The sequence below is a fragment of the Capricornis sumatraensis genome, chromosome 1 (assembly GCF_032405125.1).
Source record: "Capricornis sumatraensis isolate serow.1 chromosome 1, serow.2, whole genome shotgun sequence".
Classification (NCBI taxonomy): Eukaryota; Metazoa; Chordata; class Mammalia; order Artiodactyla; family Bovidae; genus Capricornis; species Capricornis sumatraensis.
Window position 1 is genome coordinate 175610764 of NC_091069.1, and position 14951 is coordinate 175625714.

The 14951-nt window shown below is 54.4% G+C and overlaps 1 protein-coding gene across 1 annotated transcript in view; it reads right to left on the reverse strand.

Moving 5' to 3' along the window:
• ITGB5 (integrin subunit beta 5) overlaps nucleotides 1-14951 on the reverse strand; it is a 112357-nt gene that overhangs the window by 879 nt on the left and 96527 nt on the right. The window contains exons 11-14 of the mRNA XM_068989098.1: nucleotides 7912-8134; nucleotides 4088-4191; nucleotides 1723-1842; nucleotides 265-431 (exon numbers count right to left, since the gene is read on the reverse strand). Of these exons, the coding sequence (XP_068845199.1) occupies nucleotides 265-431; nucleotides 1723-1842; nucleotides 4088-4191; nucleotides 7912-8134 (614 nt within the window). The remainder of the gene's footprint in view (nucleotides 1-264; nucleotides 432-1722; nucleotides 1843-4087; nucleotides 4192-7911; nucleotides 8135-14951) is intronic.

A 14951-nucleotide genomic window follows, 5' to 3' on the forward strand; every position in this document is an offset into this window, starting at 1 on the left:
GGGGTATGTGGGGTCCCCTCCTGGGCTGTGTCCAGACCGTCCAGACTCCCCCTGCTCAGGCTGTGCCCAGCACCTCTGCTCATGAGCCTCCTGACCTGGGCGTGGTGTGGGGCTCTGTGCAGCGTGTTCTGAACTGGGTACACACCACCCCTCAGGCTTTGCTTCTTTGTTCTGAATGCTAAAGGTGTTAGGGGGCCTCTGCCTGAACTCAACTGGACCCCTAAGCTTGACATGTTTCCCACTTCCAGCTTCCCACTGGCGTACCATTTCGTAGCGGGCCCTGGATCGCTCACTCTGGAACTTGGCGAACTCTCTCCGGTCGTGAATGGTGACGAGCAGCTTCCAGATGACCAGAAGCGCAAACCCAGTCAGGAGGATGCTGCCGACCACAGCCAGGAGGATGGTCATGGCGCTGGGAGCGGTCCCACACTCTGGAAGACCAGGGCACGGTGAGCAAGCCGCCAGCATCACTATGCCCCTACTCCAACCTCAGGCCCACCAGCTCTCCCCAAAGGCCTTCCTGTGCTTCATAAGACCCTCACATGGCTTCTGGGAGGTGTGGGTGGCAGGCGGGTTTCTCCAATGCACATGAAGTAAAAGATTCAAAGAAGGCTGATGACTGTCCCAAGGCCACACAGCAAATCGAGGGCAAAGTCCAAGAGAACTCAGAGGCTGCTCCACTTTTTCCCCACACACCCTGTGCACAGCTGCATCCCCCCAACTTGAAGCACCCACACCCCAGCCCGGCCCCGCCTCCCATGCAGGATGCTGGACCACGTTTCAACTTTCACGTAAATGGTTTCAGGAGTAGACCAGGCGGCAGGTTTCATGAAGCCGTTCCACAAGGGCTGGGCTGGGGGCCAGCCAACATTTGTAAGCCCTTAGTGTGCAGCCTTTGGAGCAAATGTGCTTATTTTCAAAGAACCACAAAGACAGCGCTTGGAAACAAAGCCTCATTCTTCAGGCGTGCATCCTGGGCTGAGACCACAGCCTTTCCCTCTGCCTCTGCCTAGGGAAGGCACGTTATGTGGTCTGGCCTCACGTGGAAGCAGTTTGCAATGCTGTGAACTCAAGAGAGCAGATCTTTTTCTGAACCTTCACCCTCGCTCCAACCTCCTCCAAAGAATAAAAGGGGTCATACCAGAAACCCTAATTATCCCAAGGAAAAGGGCTACTGGTCCCCGGGCCCAGAGCGTGAGGCAGAAATGTCCCTGCTGGGTCAGAGCGTGCCGTCCTCAGTGGCTGGGCACAGCACTTGTCGGAATGTTAGCACAGCGCTGCGCCCTTCCTGGACTCCACTCCAGGAAGTGGCAGCCCTGCCAGGGCCGTGCGCGCACCCAGAGCGCCCTGACTCTAGCCCTGATGGTCCGGCCCTGCCTTGCACGCTCGCACTGTCGTTAGTGCAGGTTTTGTGCTTACCATCACGCCTGTACCCCTTCCTTTGAGATGAGGCACTCCCCCAGGGCAGGACCCCATCCTCCTATAACTCCCACTCCCTCCAGTCACAGCCCTCAAGCTCCGGCCCAGCGACAGTCCCTAGATGAACAATCATCTTTCTTCTGAACTACAGCAGTCAGGTAGAGGAGGCCTCAGATCCTGATCTTCACAGGGAACTGTGTCCCTCCCCTCTCTGGAGTTTGGAAAGGATGGTGAGAAGAGGATGGGTGATACCTCAGAAACCCAAGAGCCCTGGGGGAGCAGACGGGGCCAGGCCTCACCCACCTGGCTCCCTGAGGACCGTGAGGTTGGACTTCCCACTGGGGAGCTCTGAGTAGGTGAACATCATCACACAATCCTTGGCGGTTTTGTAGAAACAAAGCACAGCCTCCTGGTCATCTTTCACTGGAAGAAAACCAAGCAGAAATGTCCTGAGTGTCTCTCTGAGTAACTCAGAGCCACCGAGGGGTGGGGTGAAGAGCCAAATCCTGCCCCCAAAGAAAAGGGGTGCAGAGAGGCTGACTGGGAGGCTCTCATATCGAGAATGCAGGCCCAGCGCTGAGTTAGACTGGCCCAGGGATGCAGACTCCCTTCCGCGCGCGGGAGCCTCTGCAGCGCTCACTGCGGGGATGCGGGAGGGAAGGGCGCACTATGGCCAGGCGGGACAGGACAGTGGAAGTGGAGAGAGGAGGGGCTGGCTGGCTGCCCGCGGAGGCCCGAGTGAGGGCTCACACCCGAGTCCCCTGCCGGAGAGCCAGCCGCAGAGGCCGAGAGCTGGCAGTGCCGTCCTGAGACGTGAAACGAGAGAGGGCCACGAGGGATGGGACGAGCGAGAGACTCCCAGCCCCCAGCATGGTGCACGCTGCTTGCCTCGCTCCCCGTGCGAAGCAGCTCCTTTCCTCACACTGCCTCACACCCGCTGTCCCCACACGGCTGTCACCTGAGGTGAAGGCGTCACCCTCCCCGCCCCCCACCCCCGAGCCATTATCCACAGTCCAAGGCTTCCCTGGGTCGGGGTTAGACTGATTTCTGGGGGGAAGGAAGCCGGGAAGAGTGTGAAGTAAGAGGGAGGCGGGTGATAAGGGAATGACCCAAGGGTCCTGAGTAACAACTCCAGGTTATGTTGTGACATGGAACGCCTTCCAGCTCCACCCTCTGTAAGCCTGTGGCTCAAAGGAGGCTCTACCTAGGACCAGACAGTTTTGAGTGGTTATCAGACATGGAGGCCTGGGCTTTTCCTCTCAAACCCCAACTGTAAGCCCAGTCTGGCTGAGTGTGAGCAAGTGTGTGTGTGTGAGCGTGTATGTGTGTGTGTGTGAGCGTGTGTGTGCGTGCATGCGTGCGTGTGTGTGTAAGCCTGGGGGAAGGAAGGAAGGATAGCTGCTCTGTGTGTGTGTGTGTGTGTGTGTGTGTGTGTAAGCCTGGGGGAAGGAAGGATAACTGCTGAATTCGAACAGAAACTTTCTCTGTGAAGCAGCTGATTCAGGTCACAGCTGTGCGTGAACAGCAACATTTGCTCCAGAGCGAGTTAGTGGGTCAGAAGAGGCATTGCCCTGTCTTTCTGTGGGTGTCCCGTCATGAGGCAATGGCCCAGGTCTGCAGGCAGAACTTGCTGCGAGCCAGGCCTCAAGTCCCAAGACAGAAGCAGGGCAGGAAAATTGGCATGAGAAGCCAGACTGGGTGGGTGCGGGGCTTCCCATTGGCTCCCAGGTTCAGTACAAGCCCTGGCACACAGTAGGTGTTCAGTGACTATGCGCTGATGGCATTCATGACTTGGTTGCCATGATTTGGCCGGAGCATCAGTCAAGACCAGGGAGGCAGGAACAAGGAGCAGAGACCTGCAGGAATTCTATCCTCGGTTCATCTGGACAGAATGCAAGCTCTGCCTTGTCTTATGCCAGCAGCATCAAGAGAGCTGTGCTGGGCTAAGGCCAAATGGGGCAGGGACTGGCTAGCTGGTCACCAAACGTGGTTTCCCAGCTTCCTGGGCACACCTGGATGGCATTTCCCACCATTCCTGCAGTAAATGTGGCCGGGTGACTTAATTCTGGGGGGAAGTTACATGTACCCTTCCCGGTCCAGCCCTTGTAAACCTCCCATCCAATCCTTCCCTCTGTCCTCCCCATTTGTAGACTCAATGGAAAGGATTCTGAGGACCTGGGGGAGGGTAGAACCAAAACTGAGAGGGTATCTGGGCTCATGAAGGACCAATGGAGGCTTTGTCAACCAGGAACATCTTCACTTTCAGTGAGTGACAAACCAACTATTTTGTTAAGTCACTGAGGTTCAAGGCATGTTTGTTGTGGCAGCTAACAGTACTTATTCTAATTAATACACCAACTTCTCAGGAAGCCTGGGAGAAGATGTGGCTAGGAAGGGACTGGCCCCAGGGACAGGACAGACACTGATAAACAGGGAGGGTCTTATACCCTGGAGAGCCTGGAACCTGTGCTCTAGCCCAGGTACCCCAAGTCCTCTTGGGGAGCCAGCAAGGACTGGCCAAGGACCTGAGGCTACTTCCTAACTCAAGGCTAAAACTACCATCTTGTCTGCCAGGCAGCCCTGAAGATCATCCCCACAGGATAGAGTCTCTACGTCCCCTGCCAGGATCCAAAGGGGGCCAGCTGCCCAGGCCACTCGGCATACTCACCAATGGTGTCCACCCGTGTGATCACCTCATCCTTGCACAGGTTTTGGCAGGTCTGGTTGTCAGCTGAGCTCCCTGAGTGAAGCAGCAAGCACTCGACACAGTCTCTTTGGAAGAGAGGAGATAAATGGGTGTTAGATGCTGTGGATCAGCCCCACATATGTAACAGAGTACATGCCCCAGGAGTGCAGATCCCAGCCCTCCTTCAGGCGCTAGAAGCTTTAACTTCTCCCATCTTCAGCTGCTTAGCCCTACTGCTCCCCCTGTCGCCCTCATGCAGGGAAGCCTGAAGGTCCTTGGAGGAGCCTAGGTGAGTTTAGAGACGTGTCTGGTCCCCATGTCAAGTTGCAGGCTGGAGGCCTTTCAAATTCTGACACCAGGAGCAACATCCACCTGCTCTCCAGTGTGTCAAATGCCTCCCTGAGGAGTCTGCCCCAAACAAGGAGCTTCTGATGATTAAAAAAAAAAAAAAGTATTCCTGGCCTTGAGGAGGGGTTCTCACACCCCCGTGGCCGGGGCCCAGCCACACCCACAGAATCTGCATCTCTAGGGCTGGAGCCTAGTCTCCCAGGGATTGAGCAAAGGTAAGGGTTGAGGACCACTGTCCTGGAGACTCTCGGCCCTTCCCCCTTCTCCCTCCCAGACAGAACCCACGTGGCATGGCAGCCAAGCTCTAACGGTTCATTGAGATTGTTGTGGAAGGGAGAGAGGGTCCCTAACCCCTCTGGGGGACTGTTGTGGGGTCCATAAATGGGGTAGCAAGAACTCAACTCCAGGGAGAGGTGGGTTGGAACAAAACTGCCATTTGACGGTGAACTTGAAGGGCCTTTCTGAGGTGATGGAGCTCAGTGACCTGCAAGGAGGTAAGAGATCCCCCAAACAGGGGCTTCTCCAGGAAATGGGGTGAGGACTCCAGAGTTAAGCACGTGGGGCAGGCCACTGCCTTCTTGCAGCTGTGTCCTGGCACCAGAATGTGGCGGGGGTGAGGGGGAAGCTTACAAAGCCTCAGCGACACAGGGGACAGCAGCCCGTACCCCACAGGCCTATGGGGACCAACAGGGCTGTGTGTCCGGAAGGCTCTCTGGCAAAAATAGGCAGGAAATATAACTGCCATGCATCAGGTTTCTCATTTTCATCTTTAAATTCCTTGGGATGGAGGAACCAGTTACTACATTTCCAGGGCAAAAACGGTGCAGTGGATGCCAGGCCTGAAGGGAGCTGGGAGCGTTTTATTAAGTCGCTCTATTTCATAGGCGAGGGAAATGAGAAATCAAAGGCAGCAGGGTTCGGCACCCAGGAGCCCCGCCGCTCCATCAAGTCCCTCTCCAAGTCCTTCCTCTGCTTTCTGAACATTGAGGAGGACTGGGCGACTGAGTAGATCGTGGAGAGAAAGCAGATATGACCCTCTTACTAGGGTTCTAATAGTTTGAAGAATTCAACCATCCCAGGATGGGCCACAAAATTCCTCTCTCCCGGGAATGACTTCATGGAAACATTCTGGAGTTAAACAAGTCAGAACTGCATTTCCCCTGAGGCCAGAGCCCAATGGGCGGGTACTGAGACTGGGCTGGGCCTCAAGAAGGGATGGCTCCAGCTCTGGTCCTTCACACTAATGCCGCTGCCCTCCCCCTCCCCACAATTAACACGCTGCAAAGAAAGGTGTCTGCTTCCGGTCTCCTCTAGGATTCACCACAGAGGCCTCCACCTGCAGGCCCTGTCGTCAGGAAACGACAGGCCTGCTTCCAGGGAACATTCCCTCATCATCCACACTGGCAAATCAGTTTAACCCATGTGCTCCTCGCACTGGGTTGAAACTTGTGATTTATTGTAGTCACGTATTACCATAAGTCTGGCCTTTAAACAAACAAGCTGCTGAGACAGACTCTGCTCAGGGAGTCTGTTAATTGAAATCAGCTGAGGCTGAATATGAACTCACCCAAGGTGAAGGGTGTGTTTGGTTAGTTCTAGAAAGTGGAGATTGCCTGCTCTGAAGTACCAGAGGGAAAAAAAATAAAGGACATAAGACATTGGAAACCTGGTGGTTCTCAGCAAAGCAGCGAGCAGAGAAACAGCCTGGAATGAGGCACTATCAAAGGGACTTCATTTTGTTTGTTTTTTTTAAGTTACAAGAAGGCTGTGAAAAAGGCAGTGTCAGTGTGGCCCAGAGACAAGAAGGAATAGTGAGGTTCCTTGACGGCACCTCTTTGCTCTCCTTGCTCCTTTGGTGTTGCTTAATGGATAACAACAACCAAAAAAAAAAAAAAAAACCATGTCTTCTTAGAAATGAATGCTTTAAACATTTAAAGCTAAGGCTGTCTTCCCAAGTGCCTTTTAACTGACCTAAGCCAACCGTTTATTGCCTTGCTGCTCCAGAGGAAGGCAAAGAAACAGGTTTTATCTGCATTGATTGGTTCCACGCGTATTATCCTAGCTTCATCCCCACCTCCCAACAGCCTCACATGCCCCAAGGTCTGCGAGCACAGACTCAAAAGGGTTCTGCTGGTGGGAGCTGGGGGGAGGGAGCCTCCCTCAGGCATTGCATGTTGATAATGGCCGAGAGTCCAGGCTCAGATGGCCACAGCTATCTGGGCTCCAGACCCAGGATCCTAACCTCCTCCCCGGGGATGTTTCCGTTTGCATTTCTGCTATTTCTCCACTCTCAGCAGGTCTACAGTGGATTTGTGTTTCTTTTCCCTTACTCTGCCTGGCTTCCCTCTAATTACACAAAATAAAATCTGGCCCTGTCTGTCTTGTCTCTCCATCTGCGGCCAGCTTTCAATTACCCACGCCTGGATTATTTGTGGCAAACGTCCAGACGGGGGCTCTGCCACCCAGAACGTTTCTGAGTTCAGACTGACCGGCAGCCCCAGCCACTCGGGGATCATGACCTCCTCTCATTAGGAGCCTGGGCCAGGCATTTGGAAGGGATATCTGCCAAAAAAAATTGCACAGTTGCATTTCCCAGCCAAAAGGAAACAACGTCTGTATTATTACTTGTTTCTGATTATCTGCGCCCCTCCCTCCTGGCCCCTCAGCACAAGGATGACGATGGCACAGCTGTTTCTCTAGCAAAATCAAGGCAAGCTGTCACTCTTGCTTTCCCGATGCCATAACTCCCTGCTCTCTTTCATTCCCTCTCATTCGTGCTCCAGCAGAATGTGGAGGGCAGAGCTGCGAGGAGGTCAACTGGGGAACATGACCCTGTGGCTGGGTCAGTGGAGGCCTGGAGCCTGTATCTGGACAGTCTCTGCATTCAGCAGCAGCACGGAGACTTGCTCCATTATCTGTACAAATGGAGCAGAAAATTCAAAAGCCACTGCAGTTTGTTCCTGGCATGCCTTATCTAGGTCGGGTGCCCTCCTGTCCAATTTACCTTCTGATGATGTTTTGTTTAAAGCAGTATTTTCTATACAGGGAAGGTGGCCTGTGAAACACTGTTTGGGAGATGTTAATGGGGAAGGTCAAATTAATTTGGAAAAAACATGCATGCTGAATGTCCTTTTGAAATACTCAGTGACACACTAAAGGCTCAAGAAGATGCCATTTTGGTACCAAAATCAATTCAATACCATCTAACCTAGTAATCTGGTAATTTCTAAACTTGAATAACAGTCTTGCTTTTTGTTGTTTTGTTTTGTTTTTACAAAGTCTCCATGGAACCAGAGCCTCAAAGGCCCTATTCTAGTTCATGTGAGTAAGAGTTTCATTCTCCTGCAAGGCTGCATGGGCAAGGTGTGGGAGAGGGGGAGTGAGAGCCTGGTGGCCCTGGAGGCTGACCGGCCAGATGGCAGGATGGTCTGGGGGAGAAGCTGGGGTGGGGGCTTTACCTCTTGGTGCTGCAGGCATCGGGGCAGGTTGGGCACTTCTCACACGTCTCCCCAAAGGCGCCTGGCTCTGTGCACTGGCACTGCCCGCAGACACAATGCCCACGGTCGCTGCAGATGTGGCCATCCCTGGCCTGGCATGTGCTGATGTCTGTCGAGCAGTTACAGTTGTCCCCGATGTAACCTGCGTGGCACTTGCATTCTCCGCAGTGACACTCGCCGTGGCCTAAAAGGACACACACCGCACATCAGTGCCTGCCTGCCTGCACGGACACACAACCAAGCTGGCGCCTGCCACGTGCTGGGCCCTGGGGATGCGACAGAGCGAGGCACGGGCTGTGCCCTCGCACGAACACACAACCAAGCTGGCGCCTGCCACGTGCTGGGCCCTGGGGATGCGACAGAGCGAGGCACGGGCTGTGCCCTCAGACTCTGACCGGGCAGACAGAGGGCCTGGTGCCACCACGAGGTGACAGTAGGGCGCCCAGGCGGTGCATGTGGTCTGCCTGCACTGGATGCTGCTCCAAGTCGGTCCAGAACTTGGCCAAGTTGTGCCCCAGGCCCAGGGCCCCAGAGAACTTCTACCTGTCTCCCCAGTTAATGGGACTAACAGCCCCAGGGCCTGTGGCTGTGACCCCCTACAGCAAAGGAGACTTTGCAATGTGATAAAGTGAGGGATTTTGAGACAGAGGAGAGTCTCCCAGATTACCCTGGGACCCTAAGTGCCATCACAACGTTCCGTGTAGGAGTAAGGCAAGGGGAGATCTGACTGCAGAAGCTGGTGGCCACGGCCAGGAGGGGCAAGATGCTGTGCTGCCAGCTCTGAAGACAGAGGCGGCGGCCTCGAGGAGCCAGGAATGCAAGGAGCGCAGCTCTGTGAGATGGCAAAGGTGAGGGAAGGGCCCTCCCTGGAGCCTTGGCAGGGAGTGTGGGCCTCCCGGTGCTGACACTGCAGCCAGGAAGAACCATGGCAGACCCTGACCTCCAGAGCTGTAAGAGAACACACTGGAGTCGTCTTCAGTCACCCATTTGTGGTAACCTGTCACAGCCGCAACGGAAACGCACATAGGCACTGTCCCCAAGTCTCAGTGAGATGCTGACTCCGGAGCTGTGGCCAGAGCGGACGATTCAGGAGCAGCGGCCAAGGGCGCCAGCAGCTAACACTGAACTCACTACAAACGTGTCAGGCTTTACAGCGTGAACTCGCAGAATTCTTACAACCATCCCCTGCTCACAAGTGATGAAAACGACACATGGAAGGACGAAGCAGCTTGAGGGTGGCCAAACCAGGAGTATGGCTCAAGGACCCACAGTCTGAACTTGAGGATCTACAGCCTCTCAGGAGACAGAGTAGGCCCTAATCACGAGGAGAACCGGCTGAGTGTCCCCCTGGTCCCCCGTGCAGGAGGGACCTGTCCGTTCCACAGCCTCCAAGGGAGGAGGGCCCGGACCTCCCCTCCAAGCTCTGCAGGCATCAAGGGCAGGGGGGCTGCTGGGCTCAGAGGACTGTGTGTGCGCCAGGCACATGCGTGCACCTGCTGGGCAGGGAGGCGCCTGGGGAGTGCCAGCCTCCAGGGGGGCCTGGCCGTTCATGGATCTCCTGTTCTCTGTGCTAACACAGCGGAAAGCAACGCTATAAAGGGCAGGTTTTTAAAAGTCTTCCTTACACTGCTATTGTAGCACACTTTCCTTTCTCATGCCATTCTTCTAAGACTGATACCGAAAGGCCCAAGGATTTGTATTTACTGAGAATCCACAGACACACTAGCAGGAGACCAGACAGATGGGGGATGGTGTCAGATGCAGGGGGAGGGCTTGCACTCTGCTCCCACTCCTGCGTCAGCTATCCTGGGAGCTGGATCTCAGCACCTTCTGCGAGACCCCCCAGCGAGTGTGATCCACAGTTCAGGTCAGGACCTAACTTCAGAGCGCCGCTTCACCCCTACTTCCTTCTTGCCCCCCTCCCCCTCTCTGCCCGGTCCTCACTGTAGTGCCTGGGACCTGCGGGAGACAAGGGTGGCCATCTGGAGCCAACGAGCCCCCCCCCAAACCCCCACACATGGACCACAGCCCAGGGACGCAGAGCCCCGGCAGACACAGCACTGGGCAACAGCACCCCCCCACCACACACACTTCACAGGCAGTGTCGAGGCACGTGGCGGCCCTCTGGGAGAGGTGAGGAAAGCCAGGCCCAGCCAGGAGGAGGCTGCTGAGTACAGTTTAACTGCCTGGAGGCTGGCGTGCGCTGTGTGGGCCACAGGGGAGAGCAGCACCCCTGGCTCAAGGGTTACGGTTGTGGGGGGCCACAGAGCACACAGCCACTCCAGGGAGGGAGGCCTGCACGCCCCTCCTCCCCACCAGTCCTCGAACAGCTATGGAGGCAGGAAACCACCCTCCACAGGGAAGTCTTCCCAAATGAAATGGGTCCAATCCACACAGCGAGCTCCCTCACTCTCGGCCTTGGGACCACATTGGTCAGGAGCCTGTTTTAAATTAAAATGGTTCACTGTCAGGGTAATTTCCCCCTCAACATTTTATTATGAAAATTCCAAACCTGCAGCCAAGATGAAAAGACTGTAGTGTGAATATCCGCCTATTTTCCAGCTCTCCCACCCTCAGCGTGTCACCTGCTCCATCACACATCCCTCCCTCCTTCCGTCCATCCATATACTTTTAAACGCATCTCAAAGCGAGTGCACTTCAGGGGTAGGTTTTTCATTAGCTCTGGCCTCTCCAGTGGCTTGTACATCACAGCATCCCATAAAGCAAAAATATCAGAAGAGGCATGACTGGTGCCATATTTACCCGCAGCAAAGACACCACTCAGGCCAGAGGGACTGCTTTGTTTGACCTGGAGGAGTGGTGTCTTCTCTCTTACTCTGTATTTGGCAGCAATGTAAAATGAACCAGATGTAACCTGACAACTATTCCAAACTGTCAGTGGTTTGGAGAAGAGGTAGTATATTATTTTTTTGTGGTGAAGTGTGGGTATGTGTGTGTTGAAAGAAGAACTTGCTCCCCATTGTGACTGAGCTTCTCATGTGAAAAGATCTGCTCAATGAGAAGATAGCGAAGTTGCCAGCTGCTCGTACTTTCCCCCATGACTGTTGATTGGCAAGTAAACCCAGCTGCCTCGGGCACATATGATACCAAGAGGACCCGAGAGCTCCAAAACCCAGCCCCAGGTCAAAGCAGTCGAGCGTTCCTGGATCTGGGGTGTGAGCAGAGTTAGGAATCACGGGCAGCAGATACTAGGAGTCGGTGGTCACCACCGGGGCTAGGGGCCTGACTCATGGCCAGAGACGTAAGCCACCCCTGGAAGCCGCCCCCCAGCACCTGAGCAGCGAGGACATGGAGAGAAGGAAATGCTGTGCAAAGAGCCTGTGAGTGAGGACACCCAGAGCCGCGCCATTAGTGGGGCAGCAGGTGGGAGCCACAGGGGCCACAGGACCTTGGAAAGTCCTCATCCATGGGGCTCTTTGGCTTCTAACATTTGCCAGTTCCAACGCAAAGTCCCAGCAAGTCACACTAGGAGAGAAGCCACACTTGGTGGAACGGCTGAATCTGCCTAAGGGCTGTCCTCAGGGACTCCCTAGATGGGCCCAGTTTGTCCGTCAGTTGGCCCATTGCCTCCCAAGACAGTGTAAAGCAGCTACAGAGAGGGGCGCACGCACCTTGCCCTCCTTCACTCCCAAGGCAGAGCCTACCGTCTAATCAGGGGAGTCTCTGCCAGGGAGCCCGGGATTAGCCTCAGAATCACCCTCAACACTGTCTTCCAAGGATGGCCTCCCAACCAGAGGAACTGGCAACAAGGCACTGCCACGTGCCATCTCAGCCTAAAGCTTCCACGCTTCCAGAAAGCGTGACCTGCACAGAGTGTCACAAACCATGCAAATCTGGTCACACTGTATCCTAACCCAGACATCTCAGATCCTGCAGCTGGGCCTCAACCTGCCTTTCCCTCGACCCACACGTGCAGATTTCCACAGCCTCTGGTCAGCCCTTGGCCTCTCCTAACGCCCTAGGAGCAACATGTGTTATTAAATGACAAGGGCCACTTGGGTCCCGTCCCCAGGCTCAATAACCCATCTATTAGCAGGAGAGCCGCACGGGGAACGGGAACACGATGCTGGCTAACAGCACCCAGAGGGCAAAGCAAGAACTCCTCATAACAGAGCTCATTTATAACGCTTCCCCAGCACCTTGGCAGAGTGTGCTGAATTTCATGATGCCTGTTTAATACTCTGCAGACGTAAAAAATATTTTCATTACATACAGATAGGGATACTGAAGGGCATGTGAAAGTACTTTGTAAGCTGTGAATTGCTACATGTGCAAGTTATTATTAGTACCTCTGTTGGAATGATTGATAGTTAAATGGACAGGAAGTTGTAAATGTGTCTATTTATACAGAATTTCAGCTGTACAGAATTCAACAGCTTTCCATCAGCAAAACGGTGCTTGTGTGGGCCACGGGCCAAGACGCAGCCCCCGGCCTCCCTTGATAAAGTAGAATACGGGCTATTCAGAGGCAGGGGTGCCGAGGGAGCGGGCAGGAAGGAGCTGCTGGAGAGGAGGGAGGGGGGCCTGTGAGGAAGCCCCAGCCAGAACCAGAGCTCCGCAGAGGCCAACAAGGGCAAATTCTACAGTGCAGCGGGATGTGAGGGTGGGGCTCAGTGACAAAGTGGTGAGGCAGTGGCCACAGAGAGCATGGCAGCTCCCACAAGGGATCCGGACGTTCAGAGAAAGGAAGAGATGGGGAGGAAGGAGCTTGGGGGATTTTAAAGAGGGGATATTTGAGCATCCTTCTGATTAAAGAGAAAGATACAGAAGAGAAAATCTGGTGGCAAGTGGAAGGATCAAAGGAAGAACAAACTCTAAAGAGATCACAGCAGAAAGAGAATGAGGTGGGGAGGACGTGGGGAGGGTGGTGAAGGGAAACCGAACAGCTTGGGGTGAGGGCTGTGGCCGGAGGAGCTCAGGGTAACCCTGATCAGCTGCATGGAGGGCTGGGGGCTGTGCATACTTGTTCAAGTGTGTGATCCATGTTCAAGTATATCCTGCACCACTGGCTATGTCACCTTGGGCAAATCCCTAAACCTGACTGATGATCACGTCCTTATGTGTCAATGAGGACAATGCCTTCCTCATGGGAGTGTCGTCAGAAATACTGGTGCTACTGCAAATCAAGCCCCTCCTGCAGCAGCTGACACAGGACTGCCCTCGGAGCAGAGCAAGCACGGATCAGTGCTCTGGACAGTGGTCACAGCACTGTGCACGGGTGATCAGAAGACAGGGGTAAGAAGAAGTATGGGATTGTGCCGTGGAAGGACACAGCTTCAAAGGGGGGAAGTTCAAGGGAGTGGAAAGCAAGGATCTGCCGCGCGAGGGGTGACTGACTCAGGAGACAGCCAGGCCCCTTGTCCCCAGGAAAAGGAGGGGTGAACATTCCTGCACGAGGCAAAGGGTGAAGGGGAGTAAACACACCATGGAACGTGGGTGATGGGCAACAGAGCAGGGATACAGGGAACGTTCAGAAACTGAGGCGGTAGAGTGGTGGCTGACATGTGGCTTCTGGAGTCAGGGAGCCTGGGGTGCCTCCTGATTCTGCTATTTGCCAGAAGTAACTGATGTTTAACCCCTCTGCATGTTGGTTTCTTCACTTTAAAATAGGGCCAATAGGGGCTTCCCTGACAGTCCGGTGGTTAAAGCTCCGTGCTTCCACTGCAGGGGAATGGGTTCCATCCTTGGTTGGGAAACTGAGATCCTGCATTTACGCCATGCAGCATAGCCAAAAAATAAAAATTCAATAAAGTGTAACTTCAAATAAAATCAAGAACACTCTTTAAAAAAATAAAATAGGGCCAATAAAGATGCCTCCCTTGTAGGCTTGCTGTTATGAGTTCAGTCACTTAACCTGTATAAAGCACTTAGTGTTTGACACATGGGCTTCCCTGGTGGGTCAGTGGTAAAGACTCTGCCTGCCAAGCAAGAGACTCAGGTTCGATCTCTGGATTGGGCAGATCCCCTGGAGAAGGAAATGGAAACCCACTCCAGTATTCTTGCATGGGAAATCCCATGGACACAGGAGCCTGGTGGACTAAAGTCCAGGGGGGTCACAAAAGTGTCAGACACACTTAGCAACTAAATGACAAAAGTGCTCAATTAATGCTAACTAGCTTCATCGTTGTTGTCACTGTCATAATAAAGGGAGGGTGAGGGAAGGGAAGCTTGGAGCAGATGATCTCAGAGTTCGGAGAGGAAACACTTTCTGGGAGCTTGGATCAAAGACTTCCAGGGTTAGGAAATTCCTTGGAGGCTCACTGGGTAGGACTCAGTGCTTTCACCACCGGGACCCAGGTTCAATCTCTGGTTGGGGAACTAAGATCTGGTTAGCTGCATGGTACAGCCAAGGAAAGAAAAAAAAGAAAACAGACTTCCAGAGTTAGAAGCTCCCAGAAAGTGACTTAATCCACATCCAGCCCAAAGAGAGAACACTCAGGGTTTGGTGGAACTGCTCGCTGGACCCCAGAGCTTTGCTGTGGAGGCTGACACCCAATGGTTCCTGAGGCCCTGTTTTGTGTATGTGAGTTGGGGGGTGCGGGGTTCCAGCCTCAGCAGGACGTCTGAGGCAGAGCATATGTGGCCCTCAGCTCCCAGCTGGACCCCAGTCTGCAGAGACCCAAGAGACGCCTGGGGTGACCTCAGGGAACTTGTGTGAGAGCCCTGGGGCTGGAAGAAGGAACGAGCCAGTGTGGGATGGAGCAGAAACAGAAGTGGGTGTCTTCTCCCCATCTTGGCCCAGCCCAGGAACAAGGGTCACCACAGACGTCAGACGCTTTGGGTACAAATCATCTCTCTCCACAGCAGGTCCAAAAATAGTTTCCATCCAGCTTGGGAACGCACTGCACTTCGTTCGCTGATCAGCTTGCAGCTCTTCCTCTCCGGGCTGAGGAGTGGAGGGCTGCGGGCAGCTCCCTGGGCTGGAAGGGTGCGCCCCTCACTCCCGTCTCTTCCTCTCCCACTGGCAGCATCCCTCTCTC